We start from the raw sequence: 21114 nt of genomic DNA on the forward strand, positions 1-21114 counted from the left end.
ATTTTCCTTACACTACCTGATCACAACGGGCTTAAAAATAAGGGTGAGGCAACGCTCGAAATATATTCCCACGATATTTTTCCATGTAAATTTCTTATTCATCATTTCCATGATCGTGGAACTGATAAGAAATTTCGCCGATTTCGGATTATAACTTCTGACATCATCGTGGTCAGAATTCAGACAATTGCAATAAAATTCAGTTTTCCTAAAAAATTTCGAAAGTACAGGAAACATTAATAAATTAAATACAATATTGGGACTTCATTGGCTGTAAAAAATAGTTTCCACTCTAATCTATAATCAATTTCTTTCTCAAATACAGTGTTGGTATCTCGCATGGGCAAGCTAAGCATATATGCAGGGCCCACATATTTCAAGAGGACAGTCTTTTCTGCCTTTTCACGAAATATTTCCAAAAGTGGATTCGTAAGTAGAGGTAAGGTAGGTAGTAATAACTCCCTACTTATCTGTAATCACAACATAAAGTTATCACCAAGTTCATAATTTTAAGTTCGTTTTGCGTATATACTTTATTATCTTGTGGAATTTTAGGATGTAAAATTGAATACCCTGATTAATAACCGTGAAAAGCAAACAAATGCAACAGCCTAAATTCAGAATTTATTTTGATAGAAGTTATAAATAGTCGCTACGTAATAACTCTCTATAACTATGCCTCAAAGAATGCGCTATATAAAGAGGAGCAAAAAATTCGCTCAGGGCCCGAACTTACGGGTCCTGAGTAAAGGCAATCAGCTTATGAGACAATAATCGGCACAGATTGCTTTGTCTTTTCTATACACACCCTCGGCGATATGAACGAGTTCATGGACCCATAGGCAAAAACTTCTTTTTTGACCCCTTGGAGCAGTGATTCTCAAACTTTTATCAACCCCGGCTCTTTTGCCCAATTGCTGGGAGTGTGAACATCCATCCGTGGCTCCGCAGAATAGTTGATATTTTCACACTTATAGAAAAACCACACTTCAAAGCACAAATAAATATCTCCAGCTCGCCGCGACAATCCTAGGAGCAGCGACGCACACTTTGAGAATCACTGCTTCAGAAATTAATTTGCCGTGATCATGTAATAATGATCCTTACAACAGAATGAAGTATTTTCGATCCAATTATGAACTAAATTTGTTCATTCTGTAATTTTCCATGAAAACAAACGAATAGAGAGTAGGCCTTTTTTGTTGAATTTTACTGATGCACATTCTCTCTTCCATATAAATATAACGTAATTGAATACAGATGATTTAAATTAAATATCCGGAAATAATTTCTGCACCCTTTGAGTGATCTTGCTCCAAAACTCAAGACGTTTATTATTAATATGCCTGTCTGGTAAACTCGAGGCAACTGGAGGTTGAACAGCTGGCCGTTTCGGTCTTTTTGGCGACCATATCCATCCCAAGGTCGATGGCGTAACATCAGCAGCAGCAGCAAACACTCCAAGACATACAGTTTCTCTTCTCTCATACAATTTTTTTTACTCTAGATATTTCAACTTCCCGGTGTTATCGTCTTCAACAGAGCCATTACGATTCAACTAACGTCCAAGAGGTTTTCCCTTCTTTCAGCAACTGTGTTACTTGATAAGAAGCAACACACACGTCCGATAACTTAATTTTATGGTCACTAGTCTCTTTTTTATTATGTGCAGTCACTAAGTCCTGCAGGTCTGTTACACGCACATGACCATGACATAGCAAGTTGATATTGTTTCCAGTTTTTTGAGAGCTGATTAGCTCATTCTAATCACCTAGTTGGAACTATTATATCCCCTTAGGGATGACATTGAAGAATGAAGTTCACAATGCTAGAATATTCTGATTCTTTCATGTCTTCCTATATAATCTCGTTTACAAGTACGTCAAATAATTTTTTTCGTGAATACTAGAGGTCTCATCCACATTCTTTCATGATGCTCCACTTTTTTTCTGTTTTATTCGGTGCAAAATTCACGAACAACATTCAGAATGAAATTAATGAATTTAAAAACTTACCTGGCATCGGTATAGGTTCTATTTCTAACTGTACAAGAACCTGAAAAATTTCCAGTTAAAAAAAACTGCAATAGACTAATTAGAGACTCACCTTGACATATGAAAGTATCGTAGTAGGCGAGGAGATTAGCCCTTTGTAGGACCCTGTACAACTGTAACTCCGACTCATTGGTCGGCTGGGTCGTCATCGCCACTGAAATAAAGTAAAAACAAGAAAAATCGTCAATATATACGCCTGACAGAAATTGTAAATGCAAAAAATATAAACACAGGTTTAATAAAGAGTATATTCATTAAGTGATTTTCTTAACATCAGTATGAAGAATCCCTTTACCGCAACCAATAATCTGGTCCTATATTGGCAGTGTGTTGCCAAATCAGTTATTTTCCAACTAGATCTGGTCTTTTTTTCAGCCATTTAGTGGGAAAAATACCCATCTAGTTGCCAGTTGTTTTTCCAGTCTTTTTCAAAAATTTTCTTGTCTACTAATAATATATTATTAAGTGAAAATACGGGTATTATCCGGAAATACGGCACGTATGTTCATGCAAATAATGGTTGAAATTAACTTTTTTACCAGCCAAATTCAGATTTAGATTGATTATTATAATTTTTTCCTCTTCTGATTTTTCAGTTTAGACATCAGTCAAAAAATTCATGGAAAAAAAATTCCCTATATGTTTTCTGAACTTGCTCGTGTCCATATAAACATTAAAATTAGAAACAATAAAATTGAATTTTGTTCTTCCTTAAAAATAGGTGATTTAAAAAAATTAAATTGATAGTGTAAAAATATAAAAATACGTTGAAATGATTGAAATTTTTGTTTTGCAAATCAAGTTTGGAATCTTACACCTTCGGGAAAAAAATGTAGTGCTTTCATGTACAAAAAAAATATTTTTTTTCTGATTAATAAAACCCATGTTCCCCATTGGGAACACTGGCCGTTAAAAGGTTAATTGTGGTTGTTCAAGCCCTGTTTCTCTAGTTGTTTTTGATGAAAAATCGGGTTGGAAAATTTTTTGATTGTTGGCAGAACTTTATATTGGTCAAAAGTTCACTATTAAAATGAATAATTGTTTCTCGAAGATCGATTGTCTATTCCACAACAACAAAAAAAAGAGATTGTTTCACTATGAAGTGACAGCATTCAATGTTCAAGTGAATAGAAGCATCACCGATACTTATCATTCAAAATTATGATTGATCTCCCAAGAAAAACAAAAAAAAAACATTTTTGCAAGTCTTGAAACCAGGACCTATAATTACACGCAGAAAAATACACACACAAAAAAAAAAAATCAAATTTTCTAAAATTTAGGACTAGATAAATTAATATACATTATTAAGGCTGAACAAAAACTCTTTTCTTGTCAGTTCGTAACTATCCCATGACACAAAACTGATAAAAATCTCAAACAAAAACGTTGACGTCCCATGGGAATCATACACGTGTAAACAACGCAAAACTTGAAGCAGACCAAAAACTAGTATCTTGGATTTGATATAGTCCCTTCCCAACCCGTCTATTGTTTAAAGACATCGAGACGATGTAATAAATAGGTATGTATAATATACCAGATGATAGTTAAACAACAAACAAAAAAAAACGTCCCATTTCATAAAAACGTCTTGTCTGAGACACATTTAAAATAGAGTGCGTCTCATCACCTAGAAATGAGAGGGAGAAAACCCAAACTCTATGTCTAATTAGATTTTGGCGCTGGTGGATATTAGTCCGAAAAATCACACACACACATAAAAATTATAGCTCGTAAAAACAAAACCAAAAAAAAAAAAAAGGGTGTTATTATCGAGCAATTTCTTAAAGCATCAGATTTAATTTTTAAGGAAACGCGTCAAATGTTACGACATCAACAAAACGTCCACGAGGAAAGTATACCCCCGCAGGCGTGTGCACTAAAATGAAAAATAATAATTGATAACAAAAATCAAAATGTGTGCGATGGGGAACTGGTTGACAAGAATTTTAAAGAAGCGATAATAGTAGCTCGTGTATATTGTATTTTGCATTGGAGAAGCCAATAACCGGCGATATTCTTATGACAAAAAAAAAAAAAAAAAAAATGGATTAAAAAATTTGCTGAAAGGAATATTCTTAATTGGGGTTTCGACGTGACAGGTGTCACAGACACACGCGTGCCAACAATGTCATCGTGATAAGTGCTCATTTCAAAAGAAAAAAAAAATCTGTATTTGTTTTCATATGCGCTTTCCATATTGGGTATTACAGCTGTGACTAGGACAATCGTAAGATTTGAATAGTGTCACAAATTGGTCACCGGTCAATTCGAGACACTCTACGGATCAGCATCATTAAGGTGCCAGAAACATTTTCCAGACTTAATGGCATCGACGAGCTTTATATGGTTTGGAGAACTGGGTTGGTTAAAAAAAAATCGAAATTGTAGTGGCCAAAATCTAAAGGTGACCTGCTATGTATATAAGAATAGAATCGATTGATATGTTCTGTCCCTTCACTGCTGAAGAAAATCCGGAAATTTGTTCGAAAACGGGAGTTCACTAATGAATTTGCAGAAAATAAACAAAATTTTACGGATTGAATTCTAATAGCAAAAAAAAAAAGCGTGTGTTGACCAATGATGACAGTAAGAAATGCGCGAAATTTCATAAATTTCAGTTAACTTTTGTATTCTGGTTGGAATTCAGACAATTTCAAAAAATATGCTTCCTGAAATTTTCAAAAATACAGGAAAATTGATAAATTAAGTAAAAATTTGGGACTTTATTGGCTGTAGAGTCGTTGATTATGCTAATCTATAATCAATTTTACTTTCAAATACGTATAAGAGACGTTATGCGGCAGAAATGTTGCTATTTCTTTGTCTTTGCCATATCCATGGCTGCATGGATTAGTTTGTAGGCTAGTCCAAACTTTTTTTCTGGGCCTTCTTGAGCCTACTTTATTATATTAGAAAAGTTGCGTAATTTCCCATAATTTGGGGATTCCTGTCGGACTCGGAGACTAGACCGAGTCCTGTTAGGAAACCATTGACCACAGACACACTCGAATAGCTGAATATGAAATCAACCTTACTGACTACTTTGTGTGTATCCCGAAAAGCTAACGAAAAAAGTCTGTTTACTTCTTCTGTGCTACATTTACTGCTATTTCTCTCATAGCTGCATTTATAGAATACTAACGTCTCATATGTAAACTAACGCTTATTTTTAAGAACAAAAGTGATTATAGATTTTATTCGAACTGTAAATAACGATTTTAAAGCTAACGAAGTCTTTATATTATACTTGATTTATACATTTTTTGGCACTGTTAGAAATTTTTATGAAAATAATATATTATAACGGACTGGGGATAGATGCTACATTCCTTTGCAGTTTTCTTCCGTTTCGTAAATTTTTATTTGAAGAAAATTGATTTTTACCTCATAAGCAATTTTTTATTGTTTTGGTTTTTATTTTATTTTACTGGCGCTATTTCTTTTATTTATATATTTCACTTTTTAAACACTTACATTTCCTAAGAGAAGCAATATTTCTGCATTCTCACAAGTTCATAATATATAGCCAATTGTTCAAATTTTATGTTTAAAAATCAAATATTTAGATTGGTATGAATTACATACCTGAAATAAATAGTGAAGATTTAACTATCCTCCCCGATCTCCCTTAAATACCTACTCCAAATTTCCACCATGATAAAGATAAATGGTATTAACCTAAATTTATGAAAAATCTCACGCATTTCTAATTGCCACATCGTGAACACGATCCTAATGTCAAAATTTGATTCGCGAAAAATTCCGTTTTCCCCCTGTATATTCTTAAGTAGATCTAGAGCACAAATTTTTCAATTTTGAAGGGACAGAAGATATCTCAGTCGATTTCAATAAAATTTCACACTGTCCTTATTATTGCATGACGGGTTAACTTTCCCAGATTGCACAGTCATCGTAATTTCAATACTATTTCTTTGCCAATGTTTTTAATACTTTCAACCATCCCGATACCGGAAAATTTTGCATTTTATTCAATAATTTTTTGCATTGCACTTATCGCATAGGTTATTTCGGAAACAGCTATTGCACAGCATCATCAAAGTACCAAAAACTCAATTTCAAGACTTGATAGCGTAAACGAGAGAAATTTAATAACAAATCACAAGTCAATATCAAAAGTTCAAAAAAAAAAAAAAAAAAAATCCAGGAATCCCTAATAAAATTTTTCAAAGCGAAACGGAAATTTTTTTAATACATAAAATAATGAGTTCTTCGAATTTAGATAAGAGTCTGAGATGTAATTTCTCAGCAAGAGGAGGAAGAGGCCATTACCAAAAGGATTCGTGATGTCGAAGATGGCATATATGGACAAAAATGAAGAGTAAAAAAATTGATGAAACAAAAAAAAAATAAAATCATAACGTCCTTATAGAACGACACGGACTTGGATGGACACACTCATACATTTGGCTAAAGAGGAGAGAGAGCCGTAAAAAAAAAAAAATCAAATAAAAGGCACACTCGGTAATCGGAGGTTAGCGTGATAGGCCGTAAACTACGTTCTGAAGGTAACTAACTGCGTGACCGTTTCGGGCGGTGAAAGGACCCCCCCCCCCTTGAAAATGTGTGTGAATTGTTACAGAAAGGGTTAAAAAGGAGGGGCGACGAGGACAAAGGCACTTCATTGCACACCTTTAATCTTTTCAATGGTTCCTAAATTTACAAGGGGGAAAAAAATTAAGGAAAAATAAATGCGATGAAAAGGGGTGGATCTCATTATGGGAGTGGAAAACGACAAAAATGTCTCAGAAATATTTCCGAAGAAAAAAGTTATTCCCGCAAAGAATAATCAGAAAAGTTTTTCAAATTTTTAATTGAAGGTTTTTAACCTTCAAGGGGTCGTATTTTGCCTTTGAGGTGAGTCGTATTCATCCGCTTGTATTGAGGTTATAAATTCATTTGTTATAACAGTGGTTTCATTGGGGGGTCTTAATGATTTCGGGGGACTTTCTTCAGATATGATTTTATATATAGCATTTTTGGAGAAATTGGGCCTCCAAAATGGAACGTTATTAGAATGTACAGCAATGCCGAAAATTATCTAAAAACATGAACACGTTAAAAAAAATAACGAAAATTTAGACATGATGGAATTCGAAATTTTAATGTACGAACAACATAATCCCAATGAAAAAAAATTCTATAATTAACGGAAAATGATCCCAGAATTTATGAAAAATAATTGAAAACAAATAATTCCAGAATTTTGATGAAAATTCAGAACTCAAGAAAGAAATAATTCCAGAATTTCCAAGAAAGAAATTCCAGAATTTTTTTTCATGAAAATTCAGAACTTAAAAAAAAGAAATAATTTCAGAATCGATGGAAACTTTTGATAATTAGAGCTTTTCCGATTTGATTCGGGTCCCTGGGCCCTGTTGGTCCACCTGCCAAGACATCATGGGCTAATTTCACTAATTTCGAAACTAAGCACATTTCATTATATTCAGAAATATAATTAGTCTATTTCTAATATGAAAATTCTTATTTGAGTCGCTGATCTCACTTGATCGCGTTGTTGATCTTGGGTCGCGGCTGAAGATTATCACGAACCCCTGCTCTATGAACACCAGGGACAATGGTCAAAAATTATTTTAAAAAAAGAGCAATTTAAGGCCTTCAAATCTCATGGGCCTTAAAAAAGACATCAGGCATTCAAAGTGACACCAATTAAGAGATAGAGAAAAAACCTCGATTCAAACAAAAGGAATCAATAACCATAATCTAATTAACACATACATATAAGTATTCAGATATTTTACAAAAAAGAGAAGACCCTTCAATTGCAGACAGTTCAAGAGCATGACTCGTCAACTATCTCCTATTCATCTCTCGGTGGGGTTTTTAATAATAAACTTCTCGAACTGAAAAACGAACAAATAAATTGAAAACTTTAAAAAACACGCGTATTTAAAAAAAAAAAAAAATCACCATTCCAAAAGCAAAGAGTTGATGTTAACTCGCATTTAAAATGTTCTTTAAAATAAAATACAAAATACAAAAAAAAACCAAGAAATGAAGAAACGAACGGAGCGGTATTTCCGAAGTTCGCAATCGCATTGTGCCAGAACAAAATTTGCATAATCTGCATATATTACACAAACATAAAAGCGTGAATCGGAGTGAGAAAAAGGTCCATGCGTGAAATGTAAAAGCTACAGGCAAGATTCAAGTGTTAATTTTATTTTTTTTTTAGTATTTCCTGGATAAAAGCCCCCCCCCCCTACATTTTTTCCGTGTTTTATTTTGATTGGTAGCGGCATTAGAAAAGCCGAGAATTCCAACGCCTTTAAAAGAGTGATTCTATTCAAATTGATTCACATTCAAAGCTTTTTGAACAAATGAAAAATAGAGCAAGGGAAATGAATGGGCTAGAAGAAAGCTATAAAGGGGGGGGGGTAACTCATGAATATTAGCTACGAAATGCCTATTTCGCGACAAGCAATCCGTGATGGACGCCAACTTGTGGATACCATCGAGTGAACTACATTATAGCCAATTAATTCAAATCAGAATTCCAACATGTGCGTCTTTGTCAATGCAACGAATCAAGAGGTGTCAAGACTCTTGAGGATTTGAAAAATTGAAAAAATATAAAATTCACTATTTTTGTTCAAAATAAATTTAAGGCTCACATTTTTATTTAAATTTTAATTTTATCTGCTTTATTTCTACACGTATGGTGAAAAAAAAACCTCTGCATTAGATTTCACCTAGACACAATGTTTTTTTGAATTTAAAATCACGCCGACAAAAATTAAAAAATAAAATTACGATTATATAAATCACATCAATAACGTATTAAATAGATGAGAGATAGTAGATTCACTTTGTATTAATATTCATTATTCTATCATATTCTACTGCTGTTAACCCTTTATCTACCGCATATGTGAAGTGCAAAAGCTGCAGGCAAAGATTCAAGTGTTAATTTTATATTTTATACTATTTTCTGGAGCAGAGTTAGTATACTGTGTAACTTCCTATTTGGCAATTGCTAAATAGAAGATGTCTTTATTTAAAAATTAATTACACATATATATATAATTTCTTTGTTGAGGGTGGAAATAATAACAGCGTGAAATTTCACAAACAATCGATTTTTCTTCCAAATTTCAAATCAAGAGAATGGAAATCGAAAAATAAAATTACTCATGATTACTTTGTATGGATAATATTAACTATTCTAGTACATTTTATTCATTTTTTTTTAACGTAGAGATTTTAATCATTTTTAAGCCAACGGTACTTTAACACTTAATTCTGCATTATGGGAAGTAGAATAAAAAGAAAATTTTAATAATAATTATCATGTAAATTATTTTTGGTCATTTTTATTTCCAATTGAAAACAGAAAAAAAAAAGTTTCTCAAACAATTAGTTCGTAAATAACACAAATTATCTTACCTAGTACTTTAAAGCACCATCGGGTTAAAGTAGCCTACTAGGCGAGATAATTTTCTATATGTAGCCTACTAACTGTTAAAAAACGGTTTTTTTTTCTTTTATTATAGAACCAACATGTCCTGCCAAATAATTTACATAATTATTTATTATTATCATGGTATTTTTCCTATTATAATTTGTTGTAATGTCGTAGATAAAGGGTTAACATTGATATATTCCATTCACTTTTTTTTTTTTAAATTGAGATTTCATTTATTTTTTTAACGTCGGGATTTCTCATTTTTTAACATTGAGATTATACTAATTTCTTTTGTGTTGAGATTCTACTCATTTTTAAAACATTGAGGACATTTAATTTTTTAAGGTTAGATTCTACTAATTATTTAACGTTGCGATTTCTCTTTTCTTAAACATTGAGATTTCTAATTTTTTAGCAGAGATTACTCATTTTTTAGCAGAGATTACTCATTTTTTAGCACAGAGATTTCTCATTTTTTAGCACAGATATTTCTCATTTTTTTAGCACATAGATTTTTCTTTTTTTTCAGCAGAGATTTCTCATTTTCTAGCGCACAGAGATTTTTCCTTTTATATAAGTAGAAATTTCTCATTTTCTAGCATTGAAATTTCTCTTTTTCTAGCATTGGAATTTCTCATTTTTTAGCATTGGAATTTCTCATTTTTTATCATTGAAATTTCTCATTTTTTATCATTGAAATTTCTCATTTTTTAACATTGACATTCAGCTCATCCTTTGACGTTGATATTTCTCTCATTTTTCCACACCACGTCGAGATATTTCTTTCTCTATTTTTATATAATATCTAGATTCTATCCCTTTTTTTAACATTGAGATTCAACTCATATTTTTAACGTTGAGATCTGTTTTTCAGCGTTGAAATCTGATAATTTTTTAGATCTTGAATCACATTTAGTTTTTTTTTTTTGACGTTGAGATTTAAAAAAAAATTTTAATGCTCAACAGATTCTACTCATTCTTTTTAACGTTGATATTTTCCTCACTGCCGGCGGACAACAGAGAGATCATCCCATACATTTTTTCAATCACGATTTCAACATGTGTGTCTTTCTCTCAACGCAACAACGCATCAACGTCATTTCAGAGATCTCACACTGCTGTTCACGAGAACCGGTTATCACGCAATCCCACACCAGATGGTCAACAACGGGACTCGACGCAAACTTCCGCTCGTTCCGCATATAACAATTTTTTCAACAAAAAAAAAAAAACAACCCCACAAAAATTAACCCTTTCTCTATTCCACGGTATAAAACCGAAAACTCATCATCAAGGACAGACATAAAACACTGGTCACCTCGAGATAGTTAACCGATGCGTAAAGACAAAAACCCATTTTTCAACCCATAGAAACCACCAGGAGGAACCAACCCAACAGGACATTATAATTTTCATTTTTAAGGTAAAAAAAAAAAAACGAACTAAAAACTAGATCTGGGGGGGGGGGGTGGGGGGGGGAGGATGAAGAGAACCCCAAAAAAGCGCAGGCGCAGCAAAGTGAAGTAGCACGTACATCAGTTTTCCAGAACAACAACGGGGTAAAGCTCAGATTCGGGATGCTATGGCCGAACAGAATACGTGTAAGTTGCATATATCAAAAAAAAAAATAATAACAATAGCAGCAAAAAACTGCAGCGACTAAAAATTCTTGTTCTTCTCCGATTCACGCCTATGCTCTACCTGCATAAAAATTGAAGAAGTGCAATTAGGCGCGAAAGACCAGAGTTTTATAATAATATAACCGAAAGAAAAATGGCGGAGAGAGAAGATTCTTAGGCCTTTGCCAGAGCTCTAGAGGAAGCAAAAAAAAAAAAAAAAAAAAAACACAAAAATACAAAAAAATTACACAACACACAAAAGCGAATTCAACCCTTTTTACCACCTCCTCTTCCTGAATCTTCACTCTTATAAACCTCTATTTTTTCCCAGCACACACTTTTTTTTTTCCTTATTTAATTCCGCCATTTTTTTTTTTTCCTCCGCGCGCTCTCTCTCTCGCTTATATATATATATCGAGCGCCCGAAAAATAATAATGAAAAAAACCATATAATAATAATAAAAATGAAAAAAAACCCCATTTTTACAGAGGAGAGAGAGAGAGAACTCGTGGCAACAGCCGAACAGCGCGCGCTAAAGGGCTACGTGAACGATTGCAGCGCCTCACGGCGGGGAGAGTCGGTTTCACTCCAGCTCTCTCTCTCTCTCTCTTTTTCCCTACCAGAATCATTTTTTTTTTTTTGCCCCAACACATTTCTTTCTCTCTCTCAACCCTTTTCCTATAACAAGTGGAGCTCCGCATTTAAATATACTGCTTTTTTGCCTCTCTCTCTTTGCCCTCTCTCTCTCTCTCCACACATACTAATTCTATATATCTCTCTGCATTTCTAGCTCTCTCTCTCTCCATTTTTTTCTCTCCACTTGGTTCTTTCTATTTTCCACCATTTTTTTTTTTAAATGTATTATACCGTTGTGCTTTGTACGAGCTGCTGCTCTTTGCTGATGATGTCTTTTCCTCTCATTCCCCAATTTTTTTTTTTTTTCCCTATCCCAATTCCCCGATCGCAGCGCCACAGGAAAACAGACATCCAAGAAAAGTGAAGGCTTCTTAACGGGTGTTGCTAGGCAACGGCATTTTTTTTTTTGCCCCATTTTTCTTCTTTTTAACCCATTACGTACGTATCCAATTTTTTTTTTATTTTTTCTACTATCCTCCTAAAACTGAAGTTATGCTCTTCAAGAGAAAGGGTTAAAGCATGAAATTGTTTCGAACCTGAATTTTTCGATCGAAGTCTCTCCTCTCTTTTCACGTGTTGTTTTTTTTTCCCCCCGTTTTTTTTTTTCATTCCTGTTCTCCGGAATTTAATTCTCCCGAAAACATTAGCGATCAACTCCTAACGGATTTAGGAAGGAAAAAAAAAATGTTTCCATTAAATCTAAATTTAGAGGGGGAAAAATATTTTTAGTCGTAACTTCGGAAATATTCCGCTATGGAAAACCCCCTTTTTTTCGTTTTAAATTTCATTTTATATCATAATCTCTTACGAAAAGTACTTTATTATTAGCTTATGTAACAAACGTCGGAGCTATACTGGATTATTATTTTTTACATTTCAATCGGACAAAAATATTCGCGCGTGTATTTCAAAAATTTTCGTAACAAGCAGCGTGTTATTTGGCTCGGTTACAAACTCGCCAAATAAATATCCCGGGCAAAAGTTTTGCGTGGAAAACTGGAAATTCCGAAACCGAGAAAGTTTTCCCACCATCGCCAAAAAATCGAATCATTGGCTACCAAAACAATCGAACCACGCGGTTATAAAACCCAGAGAGAATTCTCTCTCCGTAACATTGTACCTTAAAAACTCCACTGTATTCAGAGTCTCTTACGCCACTGAAAAACTAAATATTTCATCAAACTCAAATTAAAGGAAAAAATTGTCCGAAAATTTGCAGCCCCGAAGTAATGCAGCATATCTCCTCAAGTTCAATTTCGTTCAAAAAATTGCCCGAAAATTTACTGCTATGAAGTTAAAGCAAAATATTCCGCTAATCTCTTTTTTCCCCCCAAAAATTACCGAATCGAAGTTAAATATTGTGTTAAAATCAAAATTTTTACGAAATTCGGCCGCCTTAAAGTCAGGTAAAATATTTAATAAACCTCATATTCCTTCAAAAATGTTTCGTCTCATGCACGCTAAATACGCTCGATTGAAATTTTTCAGTGATGTAAATTTTTTGCTCAATTCTTAGACATCATACCCTAGCCCCGGGAAATTTTCGATGACAATATGGGAATATCCTAAATAACCAAGACACATCACGACAATAAATCTCACACCATACAAAACACGGATGAACTCAGCACACACACACCCCCGAATAACAATTAAAGATTCCTCTAGGAATATTCGAATATTTCCGTGACTTATTCCATAATCCACACACAGAAGGTAATCGCAGAAGAAAAGTGAGATCTTATGATAATAACATTCAAAGAAACGAGCGTTTGAATATATTAAGACACATTCACACACACACACACATAAAAAAATTCCGAATCCAAAGCCTCAAAGAGCGCTCACATTATCTACAAAACAACAACAACAACAACAACAAAAAAACTGAATAGAGAATCATAAATCATGCAGGCTTAACAATTTACACGAAACAAAAAAAAAAAAATCAAAATGGAAGAGCATTACATAAAAATCATGGATAAAAAAAAAAATAGTTTCGTGTGTCCACTTTTGGGAGTCCCCGTAGCAGCAGCAGAAGCAAAGCAAGCAAGCAGCTAGCACTAACCCTTTGATGCCTCGCAGAGAGAGAGAGAGAGGAAGCTAAGGTGTGTGTGTGTGGACGGACAGGAGCGGGGGGGGAGGGGCGGCTAAAAATACGACTCCACCCTACACACCCACGTCCATCCACCGGAGAAACGAATATATTTTTACACACACACATACGCACAAAGAACAAAAACGGAAAAAAATAAACAAAAAAACCAACTAATATATAAAAATCCTCTCTCCCGCTCCGAAAAACAGCAAAAAAAAAAAAAAGTATCAAAGACAAGAGCGCAAGAGAGCGAGCGCTCTCTCTCGAACGCGGGGAAGAAAGAAGAAACAAAAAAAAAACGAATTGCAACCGCCGCCGCCGTCGCCAAACCCCGCCAGCCTCCCGCGCGTCGAGGCTGGCGAGCATTTTTTTTTTTCCTCTCGTTCCGAAAGGGGGGGGGGAAGAAGAGAAAAAAACCGGCGATGAACCGACAATCGCGGCAACCCCGGAAGAGATCGGGAGCCAAAAACGTTGAGACCGGAGGGAAAGGGTTAGCTCGCGTGATCCGACAGACGTCGGGGGGTTGTATGGGAGGCGAGGGTAAGTAAGTAAGCGCGCTTCTACATCATCTGCGCCCGCCATCCACTACCTACGTTAGTTTTTCTGGGCGCAAAGGGTTGAGCTCGCTCGCGCTCTCTCTCTGGGGTATACTACATACACGCACACACAGACAGACACACGCGGAGCTACATAGATAGATAGATAGACAGAGAGCGAACGAACACAGCACAGAGAAAAAAAAAAAAAAAACAATATATAATAATAAAATAAGAGAAAATAAGTGCCTTTGTCTTTTTGGGAAGCAACAACACAATGGACTGTAATTTTCGCGTTTTTCTTTTTTTTCGGTCGTTTTTCCTGCCATTAGTAATTCACAATTTTTTGTGTTTTTTTTTTCCTGCGCTCTCGCGCTTTCCCATTTTCACCCCCCTCGTCCACCCTGGATAGCCACACCTAAAAATTCGATACGGACGCCGTGACACCGCACGACAATTATTAAGGCTCTGATATATATATGTATTTTTTTTTTTTAAATACATATATATTATTGGGGCCCCCAGTCCATTTTCTCTGATTTAACCCTTTTTTTTTTCTACCCCAGAGGTCACGCAAACCAGAGACGTTTTTCCTCGCTTCGCACTGTACGAAAAATGAGAGATTGAAAATGTTTTGTTTTTTTTATTGTATTTTATTATTATTATTATTTTTTTTTTTATCTCTAGCTATGGATACTGTGTATATATTTTTCTCTCCCACCGTAATATTTTTTCGTTATAAATACATCGTGGGGAAAAAAATAATCCCAAAACATGGCGTGATTAACGATTGTTTTTCAATCAGTTACGATACTGAAAAGCGGTACATCGTCACGAACGCAGTAATAGATTTTGTTGTTCTTTTGTATTTTTGTATTAATGCTTGCGGATGATTTAGAAGAAATTTGTCTTTATGTTGTTGGAGTATACTTTTAGATTGGTTGATGAGAAAAATCGGCGGTAGCTAATAAAAGAAATGAACTAAAAATACCATTTTTATGAATACTATTGCCTATCAGATTACGATTTGAAACCACTCAAAAAGACAACATGCCAAAAAAAAACGTTATTTAAACCATAAGAGTTTGTCAGAGTGGGTGATATCACCATCTATGCCAGGGGTCTTCGGACTTTCAGACATTGCGGATCAAAAAAAAAATTCCATGAAGCCCCAGGGTACACAACCGCTATACTATACTGCGGTATCTACATTCACACAGTGGCGTTTAGACGGATGGGCCTTTGGGCTACGACTCGATCAGTGTAGCCCTATATTATCAGAGAATTTATTATGAGATTATTTTTTCATTATGTATAAATATGAGTTTTCATTAATTCTGAAATTATTTTTTCAGTGAATATGAATTTCCACGAATTCTGAAGTAATTTTTTTTCATTCAATAATTATTTCCATATAAATAATTATTTATATTTAGTATGAACCGTCATTAATTCTGAAAAAAACAATCAATTCTGAAAACATTTCTTTCATCGATTTTAAAAATATTTTTAATAATTATGAATTTTCATGAATTGCAAAATACTTTTAATAATCATGAAATCATTTTTCTCTCAATAGTTGAGAAATATTTTTTAAGAGTAAATTTGAAATTATTTCTTTCACCAATTTTGGGATAGTTTTTCCTCACTGATGTCTTTTTCGGGGTATTTGTATAAATTCTGTATTTATGTAGAGCCTTCCATCGGCAGCCACTACAAAAAGCTTAGAGGGCCATGTGTTGAAAACCCCTGACCTATAGTTTGCTGATGAATTTTCAAGCACATTCCCCCCCCCCCTTTCATTTCTGTGAAAACGTCTTAGTGGTAAAAAACCGAATCGAATTGTCAACAAACGAAAATGAAAAAAAAAATGAAATATTGAATTTAAAATGTTAAAAACCAGATTACGCAAAACTCTTCCAAGATTTCAAGGAGCCCGTGGCCCTCCCTTTGAGATGCCATGGGAAGATGGAACTTACCAATGGAGCAGCGGCAGAAGAAACGAGTACAATGAATCCTATGTGCAGGATTGTAATAAATTGGAAATTATGAAAAATCCACAGTGAATAGCGCTTCGAAGATCCCGGGTATACTTTGTTTCTCTCATTAAGGCACCACGGGGGTTGGGGTGGAACTTACCAATTGAGCAGTGGATGCATGCGCCCCCCACCACGTACTGAAACAGGGCTCCTAGGCTAGGATCTTTGGTGGGCCGCTGATTAAGCTATTGCGAATTTATAGTATGAAAAAGAATCATATTAAGCCGGAGCTCTGTCTGCCCAACTCTTGTGGGGGTCATGGGTAGTAGAAATCGGTGCAATATAAGATTCTATGGGTCGGGGGAAAAAAAAGGATAATTTTTTTTTCTTCCACACCCCTTAAAAGGGGGCCGGAGAGAAAAAAATAAGTTTGAGAGACTGCTCCAAAAATGGATCTATATCAGTGCCTCTTAGAGGGCAATGGAACACAGACCAGGAGGGCGGTAAAAATACAGCATGAGATCCCATAGGTCGTCCTAGAAAGAGTGGGGAGGGGGCACTAGAAAAGTTTTCTATGAAGGGGGCGACGAGACAAATAAGTTCGGAAGACTAATCTAGTGTCAATTTTTAAGACTTTATTAAAAAGATTATTTACAAGAACCTCGCATCATGGTAGTTATAATTTGGGTTCCACAGGAGCTTTTTTTTGTGGTTCTGCAGTAAACCAAACCTGCGAATGGCCTACCAAAACCTGTGAATTTTTTCATTAATGGTGTAATAAAAATATCTAATTGTAGAGGTATCCATACGCGTTTGTATCCCATGGAAAAGTCGGAATCTCGTTACAAAAACGGATAGATAAAATTTCACTCCAATAGTATAGCTTGTGTTATCTGATAATTTACACAGATTAAAACAATTGGTAAAAAAAAAAAAAACTCGTTATACCGAAAACGTAAACCGAGTTGATTATAATGAGTTTTTTTTTTCATCACTCACGGATCGGTTTCAAGAACATACAAGGGCATATACATAGAAATTTCATTTCAACTAAGCAAACACTAATTATCAAAAATAAATCAGCATCGCATCAAAAAAATTTAAAAAAACAAAAACAAAAAAAAAAAATCTGAAACACAAGACTAATTTTTTTTTTAAAAAACTCGTAAAAAATTCAAAACATGAAAAAACCGGAAAAAATCGATAACCCTTCCGAACAAAAAAGAAAAACACCTAAAAAAACCTTAATTAGAAAAAAAAATAATAATAAAAAAAATTTAATAAATCTCCTCGACTTTAACAAGACAAAAAAAAAACACTGCAAATACTGCACTGCATCAGGAGACGGTACACGTACAAAAACCCCAAAAAATCGATACACGATGAGAAAAAAAAAGAAAAAAAAATGCAAAAAAAAAAAATCATTTTTTTTCCCGAAAGAAGAAAAAAAAAATCATTTTTTTCGCCAAGATGATGAAAAACAAGCGCTTTTTCCCCCGTTTTTTTTCCCCCTCAAGAGGACGACCAAAGGAGAAAAAAATTATATTTTTTCTTAATTTTTTTTTTTTTTTTTTTTGCAGATTTTTTTTTTTTTTTTTTTTTAATCTTCACGAAAGTCCATTTGGCTTCTAAGGAGCATGATAATAAAAAACACAGCATGGTAGAGCATTAACCGAGAGAGGATGGGGTTAAAGAAAAGAGAGATAGGAGAGAGAGAGAGAGAGTTAAAAGCGCTGCTCTCTCCTCCGAAGGAAATTCTCCATTTCTTTTTTTTGTTATTTTATCGTTTTTTTCTTTAAACATTTTTTTTCGCCGTCTGGCTTCGTCTAGACTCATTTCTATTTTTTTTGTAATGCGTTGGTGGATGAAGAACACTTCAAAAAAAAAAAAAAATAGAATGAAGCTCTTCATACAAATCGTACATAAACCAGACGCTGAAGAGCTAAAAACAACATATACCAACGCAGTGGGATCTATTCCATGCTTTAAAAGACATCAAGAATCCGTAATGAAAGGGTTAAGATAAAACACATGTGGTAGAATTTATTTCTTGAAAAAAATTCGAATCGGCACTGATCGAAACACAAATCGATATCGTGTTTGTTTTAACCTCATAAGAACGTATTGGAAGTTTTCTTACAAATACCGATCAAAATCAGGGCTGTTAGCATGTTTTTAATTGAAACAATACATAAAAACAGCAATTTAATTATAGTATATATTTTTTTTGCTAAAATGACCATTTAAGGATAAAATATACAGTTTTCTTTGATTTTTGTCTGATCTATAAACTGCTAAAAGCTTGCTTAGTAAAGTTGAATAGTTGTTACTTCGAATTTGATTTCAGATTCCCTCAATTCGGTGCAATTTTACAAATCTTTGAACACGTCATTTTTTAGATCTGCTAAAATTTTACATGACGAAGAATCAACTCCTTCTGAATAAAAAAAAATATTGCTTATATAGCCGTATTTCGTATTGAAATATTAAAAATATGTAGTTTTTGAAATACTAAAAAAAATGGAGAAAAGACATTGGTATAACTCAGTGGTTCTCAAACGTTTGCCAATCGTGGCTCCCGTGCCCCTATTCATGGTTCAGTAAACGGCTACTTGCAATAGTTCAGTAAATATTATGTATCCATAAAAGAACCATTCCAAAGGATGAATAGGCCCACACATCAATATTTACAGCTTGTCGCGACGCCCCTAGAAGCCGCGACGCACACTTTGAGAAACACTAATATAACGGATTTTCTGGCCATGTGTATTCAATATACATCAAGCCGTCATGGAGCTATGAATGTATTTTTTTTAAACTCCTTGTCGAACCGTAGATGGTTAACGAGATGGTTTCGAAATTTTAGTACTTTGAATATATGGATTTCAATGTGACAATATTTTAATATACGAACAAAATATGATAAAATCTTCTTCCCCCGATACGTTTTTTTTTTATTTATCTGATTTATTTATCGACGTTTAATTTATCTGAGAAAAATTTTCGGTATTTTTCAGTGAATGAATTCACATTTTAGAGACTATTTTTTAATCCCCTATAGTTCGATGTAAATTTGATTATGCATGGTCAAAAAATCCATTATATCAATTTCTTCTCTGATTATTTATGGTATTTTGGAACGTCCACCTTTCAGTGTCATTTCAGTACAAAATTTGGCTGTATAAGTACAATACTTTCTTTTTTTCAATCTACAGTCGATTTTTGTAATTTTTCGAGAGCTGCTGAAATTTTACGTGCTCAGAGATTAAGAATTGAATTGAAGGAACTGGGAATAAAACTCAAAGTAACAACTATTAGACTTTGTCAAGCATAATTTTATCAGTTTATGCAGTCAAATGAAGAAAAATTGAAAATTTTACCTTGATTGGCCGTAGTAACTAATTAAAACAATTCACTCTAATTAATTTGCTGTATTATTTCAATTAAAAATATGCTAACAGCACCGATTTTAATCGGTATTTGTAAAAAAATAATTCAATACGTTATTATGGGGGGGGGGGGTGAGGGTGAACCATAGAGGGTTAAAAAAAATTCAAACCCACATTGATCAAAATACAAATCGAACGTGTTTATTTTAACGAGATTTCAGATATATTGAAATTCAAATATTCAAAACGACTCCTAGCAAAAAAAAAAAAAATAAATAAATAAAATCCTATTCCGCGATACGTTTTTGTTATGACGTATTCATTCAATTTACCCGAGAAAAATTTCCAGCATTTTCAATGAATAGAAGAGACTCGAATTTATAAGGATCATGGTTAAAACTTTTTTTTTTTTTAATAATAAAGAATTAAAGATTAAAAAAAAAAGTAGGATAAATACAGCGAAACTGGGAGAATAACAATAGAGAAAAGACATTTTGAGGGTTTTTAATTATTTTAAAACATTCAAAAAGAAACTCTTTTTCCTAGTATTCTTTCTCTTTGTTGTTTTTTTTTTTCATTCTCTCGAAAATTCCCGAACACTTCACTGAAATGTTTGCTCCCATTTTAGAGCTAAGTTACGTGGAAAATTTAGATTTTTATAATTTCTCCTGTGTGTATATTTGCTCTTTGGAAAATCTTACTTCTTTATTCAATTTTTTTTTTGTATTTAACATTGTGGTGTATATTTTGCTTTCGGTTTGAAAATTAATTTCTTTATGGTGAGGACTTTTCAGGAAAAAAAAATTATTCTATATAAATTTCATACTTTCTTATATTTATACAATACCGCATTCAAAGTAACCAAAATGATAGCACGGAAATTATTTGTAGATATTCAAACCGAAATGTAATAAAAAAAAAAAACCCCGATTGGGTAGAAACCGGAATGGTACATTTTTACGGGGGGGGGGGGGGGCACCGGAAAAAACCCAATAAAAGTGTCATTATACCCAGCGATGCCATCGGGAATAATGTCGGAAATGCAAATGACGTGAAACCAATAATAATATAGCGAGTGAACTTCCACGTGGGTTTTCAAAAATACGTATTTTTTAAATCTTCTAATCTCGATTAATTTATAAAATATCTATGGTATAAATATATTTGAGAATTTTTTTTTGTTATGAAGGAAAATATATTTGTTTTTGAAATTGCAAAAACTTACAAATGTCCCTAATATTTACAATATAGCTACTGTCAAACTCTTTTACAAAATCGTGAAAACGAGAGTGTGGTAACCAAATGCTGTCACAACCAAATTTTCTCTATAGATGGAAAATGAAGAATGATCG

The 21114-nt window shown here is 33.7% G+C and overlaps 1 protein-coding gene across 4 annotated transcripts in view; it reads right to left on the bottom strand.

Moving 5' to 3' along the window:
* Positions 1-21114, bottom strand: part of LOC149072706 (uncharacterized) — a 494426-nt gene that overhangs the window by 33476 nt on the left and 439836 nt on the right. For all 4 annotated transcript variants that reach the window (XM_089247135.1, XM_089247136.1, XM_089247134.1 and 1 more), the window contains exon 2: positions 2107-2208. In XM_089247135.1, coding sequence (XP_089103261.1) covers positions 2107-2208 — 102 coding nt within the window. The remainder of the gene's footprint in view (positions 1-2106; positions 2209-21114) is intronic.

Source organism: Pholcus phalangioides, unplaced genomic scaffold (assembly GCF_987345545.1).
Source record: "Pholcus phalangioides strain wild (caught in Gottingen) unplaced genomic scaffold, Ppha-v1.0 ptg000017l_1, whole genome shotgun sequence".
In the NCBI taxonomy this organism is placed as follows: domain Eukaryota; kingdom Metazoa; phylum Arthropoda; class Arachnida; order Araneae; family Pholcidae; genus Pholcus; species Pholcus phalangioides.